Source organism: Schistocerca piceifrons, chromosome 1, assembly GCF_021461385.2.
Source record: "Schistocerca piceifrons isolate TAMUIC-IGC-003096 chromosome 1, iqSchPice1.1, whole genome shotgun sequence".
In the NCBI taxonomy this organism is placed as follows: Eukaryota; Metazoa; Arthropoda; class Insecta; order Orthoptera; family Acrididae; genus Schistocerca; species Schistocerca piceifrons.
The window spans coordinates 768,728,444-768,743,735 of NC_060138.1; the positions used below are offsets into that span (position 1 = coordinate 768,728,444).

At 40.4% G+C, this 15,292-nt stretch overlaps 1 protein-coding gene across 1 annotated transcript in view; it reads left to right on the forward strand.

Annotated features, from left to right (window-relative positions):
• LOC124712376 (PRELI domain-containing protein 1, mitochondrial) overlaps positions 1 to 15,044 on the forward strand; it is a 29,534-nt gene extending 14,490 nt beyond the window's left edge. Inside the window, exon 3 of the mRNA XM_047242675.1 lies at positions 13,992 to 15,044. Coding sequence (XP_047098631.1) covers positions 13,992 to 14,339 — 348 coding nt within the window. The 3' untranslated portion in view covers positions 14,340 to 15,044. The remainder of the gene's footprint in view (positions 1 to 13,991) is intronic.
• Positions 15,045 to 15,292: the final 248 nt, after the last annotated feature.

A 15,292-nucleotide genomic window follows, 5' to 3' on the forward strand; every position in this document is an offset into this window, starting at 1 on the left:
TGTGTGTGGTTCAAAGAGCACCAGAATGAGTTTACTGTACTCCTTTTACCACCATACTCCCCAATTTAAACCCAATGAAGAGTCTGTGGAACCACCTCTATTGGACTGTTTGCACCATGGATACTTAATCGAGAAACAGCACAGCTGGTCATGGCATTATTTAAACCAACCAAGAGTCTGTGGGACCACTTCTATCGGGCTGTTTGCACCATGGGCCCTCAATCGAGAAGCATAACATAGCAGGTCATGGCACTACTGATGCATGGCCCTACATCCCGGGTGGTACCTCCCAGAATCTCGCTGACTCCTTTCTAGTGCGTCTTGCAGTGGTCCACAGTGCTGAAGGATTATTCAGGCTTTTGACAGGTGGTCACATTAATGTGACTGGACATTGTATTTTGTGAAACCAGCAGGTAAATCTCTGTGTACTGCAGCAACTTTTAAATCACAATAGACTATCCACTCATGATTACATATTATCATCCATTAGTAAGACAACTCGTTCATATGTTTCCTTCTCATCCCCTGAATGAGCCAAAGCTACTGGTGGAAGTTTATCACCATTGTGTAAAAACACCTTTTTTAATCAACTTTTAGACACATTAGTAAACATTCGTAAATGTTCAGTATTATGCTGAATACCCAAATCTTGATCAGACTACTTACATCTGTGTAAACAATCAATTTTTGTTTTCAAAGTAACAAAAAAAAAAAAGCGTATAAGAGTAGGACGCACACATTGAGGGTTCCGTACAAACTGAATTTTTTTATATATTGAGTGGGAAGATATCGATCTCGGGGACTCCAAGACTTTCAAGAATGTTGTAATTTCAAGTTTGAAGTCAGATAACAAATAACAAAAGAAATATTTTTCATGTGATATGATTAAAAATTAACAGTTTTATAATCTTTCTTTTACTTGTGCAGTGAAACTTCTCTTCTTGCCAAATTTCATGATTCTCCATCAAGAGGAAGTACCCTATAGATTTTGATGAGGGAGTTTGTGAGCATCAAAATTTGTAACATAAATGGCCATGTCTTTTGACTGCATTGACTTAGAATCTTCTCTTTTTTATGTCACCAAGGGACCACAGACCTTAATGTGTGACATAAATTTCAACTTGATATGTGCACTCCTTTGTGATAAAAAGGATTTTGAACAGTGGGACAGACAGACAGACAAACAGATATATGGGCAACAAAGTGATCCTATAAGGGTGCCATTTTTTATCATATGGAACCCTAGAAATATGAAGAATTTTAAATAACAAAATTCTGATTGTGACTGACGTTTTGCGTTTCTAACATTGGTTTTCATCAAACCTACAATACTGTGTTAGGGCTGTTGTAGATCTTATCCAGCTCACAATTATACCGATGCCAGTGATATCAACTTTTTCCTGCATGCAGGTCTTCCAGATGTCTTTCTGTTCAAAAACAGGAAGATTATTTAAGTCGTTTTTCTTGACATCGAAGTTTTGCAACCATATAGACCTACAGGTAGTATCAGTGTTTTGTACAGTTGGAGCGTGAAATTCCTTATAGAATGTGTGGGTAAAGAATAGTGACAGAAAAAAAAATTCAGATCAAATTAAGGGAAAGTTGTATGAGAGGAATTGTATGCAACTAAACGGCAGTAAAGTAGTTACATTTTTGTCATTTGTTTTACATGTAATGTAGCTTCTCATACTCATGATCGTTTGGAGGAAATACTGAGGTTGGCTTCCTCTCCTCTCTGTGATGTAATAATGTGTCAAGTAGGTGGCTTCATCATGTCAGTAATGTACGGATGAAAGTGAAAGAAAGGAAGGATGTTACCTGATGTCAACATATAATCTATTTCTTTCTGTTAGCATGAAGGGGATTTCAGAGATCAATATCTCAATTTTACAAATATATTAATAACAGTGACTCATGTCCTCACTTCAATTTGCAATTTAACCTAAGACATAACCACTAATGATAGTGATGAAAATTGTTCTGTCACCAGGATCCAATCTGGCTGCCCTATGGATCAGACCCCACCATATAAGTGTATATTAGCACCCTTAGCCTTGGAAGTATTTAGTTATTCATCTGTGCCTTGCAATTAAAATGCAAACTCAGTAAAGTGGGCAATGAGAACCACCTTGAATGAAAGAATAGACATTACAGATGGGGAAATGCTAAGTTAATGGAGTAGGTGAGGCAAGAATGGTAGGATTGTAATAAAACAAAAGCAATTAATAAATTAAATATAGTTAATGGAGAGGAAAGAAAAAATCATACACGTTAAAACAAAAAAAGAAATTGCAAGTACGTAGGTGTCTGCAGGAGGCAGTGGGGGAAGGGGTGGGAGGGGAAAAGGAGGCCCTTCCTCTCTCCCCCCACCCCCACCCCTTTCTCTCTTTCCCCCCACCCCCCACCCCCACCCCACTTAGAATCTCAAGTACCTAAGGTTGTACCTCTGTGCCCCCCTCCATTCTGCCTCTGCCCGGTTAAGTTTCTGCTGACACTCATGCACAAGTACAATATGAACAGTAAATATTGGCACTTTCAATGAGGGATACTGGTGGTAGCAGACACACCTGAGAGCAGCCCAGTAGACCTCATGCAGTCAGAAAAATAGGACTTGGAGCCCAGGACTCCCGCCTCCCCAGTCGTCTTGTGCAGTGATAGTAAATAGTAAGATATCTACATATTACTATAATATATTAAAGCTATTTGGAGGATATGGTTAATTCTTCAGTTGATTTTGTTAGTTGCCAGTAGCTTCTGCACAGAACCCACACCTCCTGCAGTCATAAAGATGGAACCCATGCCTCCCAAAACAGTTATGGGTCTGCCTGGCGCACAGGACTCGTGCCTCCCGCAGTCGGCCCAGTCTTCGTCTTATAAAAAGGTTGCTTTACACACACACCTCTAGTCGAGGCTGTAAAATTTTTTTGTATTTGTTGTATGTAACAACAAGGAATGGCCCTCATTATCGTGCATCTTGAAATCAAAAGATAATGAACCTCTTAGGGTTAAATGTGAATTAGTGGTGTTTATACTAGTTCATTTAGCATTATCCATGGAGGAACTGTCTCACACCCAAAAGTGTGTGTGTGTGTGTGTGTGTGTGTGTGTGTGTGTGTGTGTGTGTGTGTAGTATTTTTGAATATATTTACAAATTTATTGATATGAATATAATAGAGAGAAACACTCAACGTGGGAAAAATATATCTAAAAACAAAGATGATGTAACTTACCAAATGAAAGTGTTGGTATGTTGATAGAGACACTAACAAACACAAACACACACACAAAATTCAAGCTTTTGCAACCCACGGTTGCTTCATCAGGAAAGAGGGAAGGAGAGGGAAAGACAAAAGGATGTGGGTTTTAAGGGAGAGGGTAAGGAGTCATTCCAATCCCGGGAGCAGAAAGACTTACCTTGGGGGGAAAAAGGGACAGGTATACACTCTCGCATACACACACATCCATCCGCACATATACAGACACAAGCAGACTTATGTAAAGGCTTGTGTCTGTATATGTGCAGATGGATATATGTGTGTGTGTGTGTGTGTGTGTGTGTGTGTGTGTGTGTGTGTGTGTGTATACCTGTCCCTTTTTCCCCCTAAGATAAGTCCTTCCACTCCTGGGATTGGAATGACTCCTTACCCTCTCCCTTAAAACCCACATCCTTTTGTCTTTCCCTCTCCTTCCCTCTTTCCCGATGAAGCAACCGTGGATTGCAAAAGCTTGAATTTTGTGTGTGTGTGTGTGTGTGTTAGTGTCTCTATCAACATACCAACGCTTTCGTTTGGTAAGTTACATCATCTTTGTTTTTAGATATATTTACAAATTTATTGTAATATTAATCTAGTATGTATGCTGCACGTCTTTAAAGCTGGCAATATTTTTCATTTTAGTTAGCATTTCTAGATTTTATTTTTTAGGAAACTAATTTCAGATATTGTGTTCTTGTAATTTTTCCAGTTTTGAAGTTCTTCCCTTGCTACATCATGAAGGAGTTTATTTAATTCATTTATTTTGAGGAATTGATTGTGGTTTTGAGTTGAATTTGCTCCAATACTTCAGGAAATCTGTGTACAGGATGATTCAAAAATAGTTTACAAACTGACGTGGCACATCCGGCATGTAAAGATCAGTAATCACATGGGAACTAGGGTTGCAAAGACCATTTGGGGCTACTAAGTGGCATTGCAGTTATTTAGTCACATGCTACAAATGGGATGCCCGCTACAGGAGATGCTCAAAGCTTCGCCCAGATGCATCCAGGCAGGTTTGACATCTGTGCTGCATTGAATGGTGCCCCCTCTAAAGATACCTGGTGTGTCTTGAAGACATCCTGCTGCCACAACAATCCTCCAGTGATGTAACAGGTGTTTCATAAACAAGGCCCGTCACATACACCCACAGAAAAACCTTGGTTGAAAATGGATCAAGTGATCATGGTGGCGTGTGACTGGCGCACTGCGACCAATCCAGCGGCCAGCAAAGGTTGCCTGCAAATGTGCCCTCACTTGCCTGCTGAGAAGCACTGGGACTCCATTGCACTGAAATTGAATGTGACGTTGAATAGGCACCGGAACATCATTCAGCATGTACAACAGAACCCCTCACAGAAATATGAGAGATGTACGGCCTAATTAAACAGTCTCCAATCATGCCAGCCTGCATGTTACAAGTCGGTTTGCATTGTGAGGCACATGTACATGTAGCATGTGATTTCACATCCACCCACATATGCAGGTTGTGAAAATTCATCATACTATCAAGTGAGAACACCACCTCATCTGTAAAGAGGTCACTTGATGTGAAGCTTCACTATGCAGCAGATTCTTGCAGAAACTGCCACACAAATGACATGTACTTGTTGTTGTTCCCCAGTTTCGAAGTCTGGGCACATTGGAAATGAAATGAATACAGTCCATCATATACAATGTGCCAGGCAGAGGTTTGGGGGATATCTGTGGTGCAGGATACTTCATGTACTTGTTGACAGCATACGCTGCACCCTTTCAAGAATACTTCCGTCACAGCTGTCCATTGCACATGGAATGAGCCAGTTTCTTGTAGTTCGTGATGCAGGGTGGTGAATAATGTGTGGCATGGCACCCCTTTATTGGGACATTTTGCGTGATATAATTACTTGTCTTCTCTTCCATTGCAGCTGGCCATGCCATAAATCAAATGCATCTCAGTCATTTCGTGGTATGTGTAGCTAGCCATGTTACTCCCAACGCTTCCACAGTGTGAATGGCGACAGTCTCTGTATGCTCCACCCACGTTTGTATTGCAATGCCTTCTCGTGACCGTAGCGCCCGCTTGTGTCATTTGTGACCCCCTGTGCCTACATGATTACTGATACTTATTGTAGGTCCGATGTGCCATGTCAAGTTTGTAAACATATTTTCGGATCACTCTGTGTATCTGTACTACAGGATTAAAACTGACTATTGTGCTTGTTGTGGAAACTTTCACGAGGATTGGTGGTTCTCTGTATATAGCGACTTGGTTCAGCTGACATGGTTGAAGGAATAATTTCATCTACATAAGTATACACTAAGCACTCAAAAACAACTGTAATTTTTCAGATACAGGGATTTTTGATGTTAAGTCCTCAACAAAACAATTAACAATCATATCAGGATCCAGCACTGTTAAGCGAAATGTGTAAGACGGAAACTTCACAATTTCATTTGTACTAGTAGTCAGGTAAAAGTCCAAATGTTTGTACCTTTCACCGACAGCTGTGTGTTGGATGAAATTTGTCGCTGGATTCTTACATCAGTCCACACTTCATAATTCCAGCTTTCGTATTATTTTCTTCAAAGTCTGGAAATATTGTTGATGGGGATATTTCAGGCCCAGATCAGCATATTTATCAACAACTGGTGAAAGGCCTTCCAGTAACATGAAATTTCCTTATTGTTCAACAAATAAAAGACCATTGGAATTGTAATGTCTGTTAATAGACCAATGGACTGTAAATACTTGACGAAAAAAAAAAAAGTTTTGCAGTATTTGAAAGTTCCATTGACATAAATTGTGTCACAATAGTTATTTTGAGGTTTTTCACCTTCAAATAATAGTAAGATGTTTTTGACAGCATCATTATGTTAAAAAATGTCACACGTCCATTGTGCTACAGGGACATTATGAAATGATCTGCTGTAGACCGAAACAAGATGTCAGGCAACCATAGTGAAGGGACAGGAAGGCCTCGGGTCTTCTGCCTGAGCTGGTAACTAGATTTGTTCTGGAGGCAATGGTCCTGCTACTTACTAAGCCTATCTGGTTAGGGGAGGAATGGGTCCTGCACCCCCTCGACACAGTGGCTGTTGCAGTGGGTGGGGAGGTGTGGGGGAACAAGCTCCTTCTAATTACAGTATAAGCAGTAAATTGGAATCAACATTGCATTCAGAATGCCCACTGCAATGCTATTTTGCTGAGGCATGCCATATTGTTTCCTAGCTAAGGATGGCAAGAGGTTGACCAGTCGGTAAGTTTCTGGCTTTCATCAGTTTCTACACTCCAACAGACGTAAAAATTATGTTGCACACAGGAGAAGTGCCCTGTCAGTGTGTCGAGGGGCACGAAAAGAGGAAAGTGCCATATGTGCATGAGCAAACACGGGCAGCGCCGTCACAGCAGTAACTTCATTACATCATCCTTCTCATTTTTAGTATGCATGGTTTGCAATATTGTGTGTTGCAAGTGTTGTGATTTATGCTAATATTTTTTCCTTGATGTTGTGACAGTGCAAATTTAATTGATCATATAATAAAAAAGGATACTTGGAGAGGCAGTCCATAGGGATGAAAGATGTTTAATTGCACAAATTATGAATCACTGATGAGGAAGCTACAAAACAGTATCTGGTTGTTCGTGTAATGAAAGCAACTGGCAGGGTTGCAGAGTTCGTGACACTTCACAGAAAATAGTCCAACGGATAAGAAACGAAGTTCTTGGCTGTAACAAAGCAAACAGCTCTTGTCAACTTGCGGAAAGGAATGGAATCACTCAGAAGAGCGTAATGTACGTGTTGATAGTTTCTACCATCGTAAAACAAAGGACATTACTAAGGGTTTTTTTTTTGGGGGGGGGGGGGGGGGAGGCGCGGCAGAAGATAGTTTTTACATGTGCCAAACCCTTACCTGTTCTTAAAGGGAGAATCAATTTCTAATGAAAAGGCACAGCATCAAGACACAACTCAAAGGAAGTGGGCTTTAGATAGAAGAAATGTGTGTAGGAAAGAAAAAATTAATAATAAGGTCAATATTATTAACTGGAGGACACACTGTTTGCGGAAGGTAAGGTAATTGAGGGGTGATGGTGGGCCGATATTTTGTGTGTGTGAACTTGGGCTGATACAGAGTTAACATTCAGAAAAGTCAGCAAGGTACTGACATTGGAGTCACAAGCCATGTAAAAGCATCAGGGAGAAGGCATCAAACTGAGTAATTGTACATCTTGGGGGATATTCAAATGTTGTTGAAAGGTACAAATTACTATACAAAGTGGGAACGGATACTGGTGATTACCAACGTCTGTAAACTCGAGTAATTTAAGAAGTGGGTCGAGAAGAAAGTCATTCGCAGTTTAACAGTTTAAAGAAACTGCAAAGAGAGTCTGTATTGGTTGTGGACAACACTACCCTTCATGGGAAACAGGTCCACAAAACATTGTTGAAAAAGCCACAAAAAAGATAAATACTTAAACTGAGAAGACATGGGGTGAGACAATGCGAAAGTGTGTGCTGTTTACAGAAATAGAACAAATAAGCCCCAAGGAGAGACTTATTACGTTGATAAACTGGCTATCTGCGGCCATTCTGTTGTCAGACTACTGCCATATATGTTTGAACTTAATGCCCTCAAGCTAGCTTCACTTTAAGTGAAGTCATGTAAAACCACACAATACAGATTGTGACATGTTACTGAAAAGATTGCAGCTCTTGAAATTATGATATTCAAAGTATGGCAGCAAAAAGTCGGCCACGTTTCTGTCATGAAATAGTGAAGTTAAAGATTACCAGTAAAGCTCCGATTCTTTGAAGAATTGAGCTCCCATGTATAAAACAGCTTCAGATGTCTGTTTAGAAATGAGTTAATGTGTTAAATATTTGTCTTTAAGCATATAAGCAAGAAAAAGTTAAGAAAAGATTTAAATTATGCTTGAAGTTTGTTAGAAGTCACTAAGTGTGCTCATTCACAAAGACTGGAGGAGTAAAGTCTGGGTATTAGCATGTCGCCAATTGCACACCTGCCCAAGCGAGCACGCGCGCCCACACACACACACACACACACACACACACACACACACACACACACAAACACAGTTTGCAACTGTAATACTTGTCTTATTGTGTTAAACTTTCAACATAAGATTATAACCGTAAATGAGTAGATTATGACAGCATTTTAAATGTGTTAATTAGGTTAATGATTACATGAAATATTGAAAATCAGATTTCTGTTACCCTTGGAAGCCACAAGACAATGGTGGCTGGCACAGTGCCCTAGGTTCTGGGATAGTCGTTTAGTCATATAGATTATTGGCGAAGAGATGGAACCATGGAATAAATCATAGCCAATTTAATATATAATGTAGGACAAGGTGACACTAAGAAAACTAACATTATTGAATTTAGAAGCTGCAGTGTGATCGAAGATATTAATGACTTCCTCAGTGTATTCACCCCTCTGCAAGAAAGCTAAGTGAATCAGTGTTTGTAGTTTAGGTTATAGCATCAGCGCCAGCTAACATTCGTATACAAGCCGCTGCGACTTCTCATGGCATGAGTGTAGGCTGAGTAGGGGATGTGCAGAAAAGAAGGCTATCATTTCAAGTAAAGTACCTTAAACTAAAAAAGGTATAAAATTTTCACAAATTTAGATTAGAAATAAACACTTTATAGAGGTAACTAATTAATCTGTTCATCTTTTCCCTTCTCAGCTTCTAGTTACACAGATTTATTGATACATGTAATTACTATTGTGTGCCCTCTAGTGAATAGTTGTTAAAAGTTAGAGCCCTACTTGATACAAGATATTGGCAGAACAACCTTTGTTAAACACTGTTCTGTTTCTCTCAGTTTATCTAGTATTGTTATAGTCTTGTGCTGTCCATTTCCACGACTGCAGCTAAGGGGCGTGCAGCACAAAAATTTAAAATAAGAAATGTCAGTGTTTAATACCGTCGTGTGGGGTCTCTTGCAATCATCAAAGAAGTAGACATAATTGACGTTTATGGGTTCATTCAGCTGAACTTTTCAGTGGACAGCTCGTATGAACTAACTGAGCATTCCTTCTCAGTCCTCCCTCGTGTACAAGTCTCAGCAGCATCTGATCAAATGCGTAGCACCTCAGTTGGCAAAATTTCTGACTTTTGAAAGAATATTTAACAGAATTTTTGCAGTTGAAATGAATTCTGTTTCACTGAAAATTAATTTACCCATTACATGTGCTGTAAAAATTGCATATTACTAACAACATTGGCAGCATGCGAATTGTAGGCACATGTTTGGCAATAATGCCGGTCACTGTTGTACACCAGTGTTTGCAGCAGTACATATCTGTGCCAGAAGTGTTTTGATGAGCCGCACCCTGGCTTTAAAGTGGACAAAAGCAGTCTAGTGGAAGTGAGTGTGACTTCCTTGCATTTGCATTTCAGAAATAAAGAAATTATCAAAAGTAAGAGAATGTGTCCTTTTTTTTAAGTAAGCAAACTGTTTCTATGCTTCACCTTGTGAGCTAATGAATGATATGTGGTTTTTACAGAATGCTGGAATACAAATTTCAATACATCGCTTAAAAGCAATTCACTCAAGAACTGGTAAGGGCCAATACTAATCGGCTACTCGTGATTTACATAGAAGTTTGATGTACCTCTTTAAAGTGTTCTTCTTATCAGTGGGGTCTGTCTTGCAAAACTTTGGTTGAAGGACTCAAAATATGCATTAATGTAGTTTAAAATGACAGGCCAGATGGCTATTGTTGAATATTTGATTATTGTTCACGAGCACAGTTACGGAATTATGAATTTCATGCATGTAACACTTCTTTGACCAGAGTTATGGTACTTGAAAATTAACGTATACGAAGACTGTAATAACAAAAGATGGTTTGCTCAGTTATTGCCCATTAAAGGACGATTCACACTGGACATCATCGGAACAGAAAGGCAGGTGACCTCACCATCCCATTGATGGCATATGCAGGGCTCTGCCAGAAACAAATGTGACAGAAATGGAAGCTCTAGATGGCAAAGCATTAATAAAATATATTGTTTTTGGCACCAGTCAGGAGGGACATGAACCATTAATATTAGTGTAATTTCCAGGCTGCTGTTGGGCACAGCGAAAAGAGTACAGAACTGGTAAACTGGAGGCTGTGAGGTCAGGTCCTAATGCAGAAACTCCTTTTTCTTATTTTATTTTATGTTTTCAATTTTTATGTTACATACACAAGCAAATAAACTGAAATATGAACAAACTAGCTCAATTGTATACAGCCTAATATGCTATAAACCTTTCTGGAAAATTATACCAACAGTCTACATATACCTATAAGAAAGTAATGACTCTTACGGACTGGGGATTCAAAAAATGGTGAGTGAGGATCCGACAAAATATAAGAATATCATCATTATTTTGTCAAAATCTGCTGAACTTAAAAGACAGCATTATGTAAAACCTTTGTGACTAATTTGGTAACAACCTATGTGCAAGAGAACAAATTTCTTCTGTTAATTGACTCGTAGGGAGAACAAGCAAATCCACATCATATGACAGTATTTTTAAGCTGAAGAGGAATTGCCATCTTGCAGTATTAAAGTGATTCCTTCAGATGCAATTCACTACTACAACCCTGTGATGTCGGTTTTTAGTGTCAGATAAAGAATTTGATCAAAAACTTAAAAACTTGAAAACTGCTCTTATCTCCTCAAGAGAGAAAAAAAAAATCATATCCATAGAATTCTAAATCAAAATATATTTCAATGTAGATTCTCAGACAAGACGTTAAATGTACAACACTCACCTGCTGCAAACACAAGTAACATAAGAAGCACCTCACCTTGTACATGCACAAAGCCTACTCTCCTCTCCACGTCTCTTCTCAAACGGCTAAAATTTTTTGACAATGTAGAATATAAATATCACTGCTACTCATTTCACTTGCAGCAATCTGAGCTGTCGGTTTAAGCTCTCACGTTCCTGCCTAATCACACCCACAAATATAGCAACATATTCAGAAATAGGCAGCAAAATATTTTTGAGAAGTAAGGAATTACAAGAATGTGATTGCCGTTCATTTCGCCTGCACCAGTGTAAGCTGTACTCTTAGAAACCACAGCCTATTTGTAATGAGCAAGGAATTATAAATGCCACTGCTGCTATTAAAAAAGCTAAAAACCCGCCTCGATTGCGAAAAAAGCATCTAGTGTTAAGTGTTAACCTTCCCAGTGGAACATTGTTAACACTTAACACTAGGTGCTTTTTTCGCAATCGAGGCGGGTTTTTAGTTTTTTAATATATTAACCAACGATTGCTGACGTGCTGTGATGTTGAGGTTCCATTGCTGCTAGTTTTACTCTCAGTAATTTAAGTTGTACTCTCTGCTCCTTCCTAACTACACTCTCGGAAATTGTGCCAGTAATGTGTGTGTGTGTGTGTGTGTGTGTGTGTGTGTGTGTGTGTGTGTGTGTAAACTAATAAATGTGCCTAATTTTATATACAAAGTTCCCGGTCCGGGGGTTAGAATAGGCCCGAGGTATTCCTGCCTGTCGTAAGAGACGACTAAAAGGAGTCTCTCACTTTTCGGTCCTGTGAGTTCAGGTCCCATTCTATGGTTTGACCTGTCACTTTCAAAATTCTACAGAAGTGCAGGCCATATGGGGAAGGACACCTTACATGGTGCACGAGTGCCCTCAGATTCGATCTCCTGAATCTCTTGTCATGGCTTTGCATCTCCACCTGCGATTCAACTATTTGGGCAAGGAAACTTTCCAGAGTACGTCATTTTCTTTTGTTGCCTCCTGTCCTCTTTTGCCCCCTTGACAATGTTGGATTTCTCTGCCCCAATATCCAGCGCGTTTTGTTGTGGTGGGGCTGTCATGTACCTATTTGGTGGTAGCCCCCTGACAACACAGGGATCACACTACTGATGCCGAGCTGCAAACTCCCCACATATGCCGAGGTGTAGATGCCTGTCTTACTGGGGCATCAGGACTCCTGGCAACGGCCATCATGCCAGTTGGCCTTTGCTGTCACTGGGTGGTGCCTGTGGGGAGAGCCCCTGATCGGAGTGGGTAACATCAGGGTCGATAATCCACAATGAAGTGGGTTAAGTCATCTCTTGCTGGTGACCATACGGCACAGGGTCCAGGTAATTATTTTCCATCGTGACCTCCTCTTGGAGGCTGACAATGAGCTCCACGCCAATTTAGAACAGTGGGGTGTTCATTTCATCCGGCGCATTTCCAGGGACCCAAAGACAACAGGGTTGCTACTGGTGCCTTCATCTTGGCCTTCGAGGGTGATTCATTGCCTGAAAAGGTCAAGGTAATGGTTTACCGCTGTGACGTTAAACCATACTTCCCTCCTCCTATGCGGTGCTTTAAGTGCTCGAAGTTTGGGCACATCTTCCCGCTGCACTTCCAGCGCCACATGTCGACACTGTGGACGTCCACTGTAGCCAGATACTCCATGTGCGCCATGTCCCACTTGCATCAACTGTGGGGAGCACCACTCCCCCTGCTCACCAGACTGCCCAGTACTCCAAAAGGAGTGGAAAATCATGGAGTACAAGATCCTGGACCAGTTGACTTACATAGAGGCTAAACGTAATTTCAAAAGATTACACCGCATTCGGTTGACGTTGACATCTGCTGCAGCTACATCACCATTGCCGTCCCAAGTGCCAGTGGTTAGTGGTTCCTCACTGTGTGACACGAACAGCGGGCCCTCCGGGCCATCACAATACATCCGCCCCTTGATGGTAGGGGCCAAATCTTCCCCCGTTGCTCCTAAAGCACCTACTTCAGGAGCAAGCCCTCCCTTTCCCTCCCCCCCCCCCCCCCCCCCCAAATGCAGAGGACATCGGTCCCCTCCCCCCTGCTGAAGAAGCAACAGCCTCCTCCAGCTCCTCTCATGCAGAAGTGGTCCCTTGGGGCCCTCTCTCTCAAAATCTCCACTGATGTCACGGCGGACACTCGCCAGTGGCTCAAGGAGCCAAAAGCTGCAGGATGAAGAGCTTCACGGCCTTCCTCCATGCTTGAAGCTCCTTCAGAGAAATGTTCCCAGCAAGCCCCTAAAGAAGAGTGAGAGAGCAAGCAAACTAAGAATAAGTATGCTAAGAAACAGGACCCTCTGGTGGCGCCAATACCACCACTCCCTATCAATTCTGCATCTGAGGATGCAGTGGAGATCTTAGTGTCCCCTGCGGACCTGGATCTCACTGATGCCTCATCCACCATAGAAATGGCTACAAATACTCAGAGGCAGCAGGTGACCCTGAGCCATAACCTGCCTCCTTGTGTCCTTCATGCCTTCCCAGCCTCACGATAACGTCATCTTCCAGTAGAATTGTGACTGTTTTTTCAACCACCTGGCTGAACTACGGCAACTGTTAAGCTTTACACCTGCTTTCTGCATTGCCCTCCAGGAAACCTGGTTCCCGGCAATGTGGACCCCTGCCCTCCGTGGCTGTAAGGGATATTACAGTAGTCTGCTCCTTCAAAGAAAAATTGTAGTTGAGGAGAGAGAGACAAAATGAGTACTAACTCAAAAACATGAAACTCAAATATAGATGAAAAGGAAACACTGTTATTTAGGAGTAATCGAACATCTTAACCAATACACATGACAAAGTAAAAAAGAAAAGTATTTCCATACTGTTATCAGATACAATAAGTATTTTGAGTGACCCGTATGTTTCAGTTCAAAATAAACTTCAAATTATTTAGAACTTAAATGTATTTTGTTTTGTCTGTTTCAGAGTGTTATAGAAAAGGTGACATACAGAGTAAGCAAGGAAAATCCGAACTGGACTGTAGCAGAAAGATCAGCTTGGATAGATTCTCAAGTGTTTGGATTTGGGCGTGCTATACAAGCATTTGGCGTAGAAAGATTTCGCAAAAATTGTCAGAAAATGGTTTCAGGCTTCAATTATGTACTTTCTTCGTTGTTTCCTGTTGCATCAATCCCATTAAGAGAGGAAACAATGAACCAGGGCTTAGGATCAACCAAGAAAGATGCCCTCAAGGATGCCGCTAAGAAGGCTACTGATCTGGCAAAATCAAAAGCTGGGACAATTTATGCTTCCTGCCATGCAAACCAAACATAGTTCACCTTTATAAGAGAAAGGTTTATGTTGCTGATGTGCACAGGGAAGTTGTTTCCTGTACTGACAGCGTCAGCTGACACAGCTTATAAGCCGAAGAAGTTATCTTTGTAGCCTAGTTAATTAAAATTGTAGAAAAATGTTACCAGAGTAATTATGTCACAGTGAAAGGTGAAATATACTTGCTACTTGTTTCAGAGTAATTGCATTTGAATGAAACTTTCTGTGTTGTGTTTGCTGGCATTTCATAGCCACTTTGGAATGGTGGATGTTATTGCTTCAGTGCATTTATTATACACTATTGGTGTAAATATGGCTACTTCTTGATTCACAAAGAAGCGTAGGTATAAATATCAAGACTTATATTTGTAGAATATTTCTAATAACTTTCCAAGACTTTGCAGGCACAAATGCTTACTATATTTTGCATTTCATACTGTCGGATTAAATGTTCATTCCTGCAGATTTGTTACATAACACAGCATGTAAATTGCATTCTGTCATGTTATAAGTATGTCTTCATCCAACACATTATTAACTTAAAGAGACTGCACACAGGCTGACATACATTCTGTTTGTATAGTGTTGATCTTTTAAATAAATTTTATAGTTAGGAGCAAGGAAATTTTGACTATACTTTATTGTTGTCAGGACTGTATTTCTTGCTTGACTTTCTGCAGAGGATCAAATTAAAACTTTACAAATATATATTTTATTTCATGTAAGCAAATAAGAATATTAACCAAAGGGATGGAGTAAATGAAGATGTGAAGAAGAAGAAGAAGAATGGGACACAAGTCTGAAAAACGGTACCAGTTGGTTACCATGCTTCATCATATAGTATATGACAAGATTTTGTTTCTGTTTTGTTATTCTGTCATGTCAAATTTGGCCCACTACATAAATTATGCATTTTTGATCTCTTACTTTTAAAATTTTGAAGGAAGCTCACTATT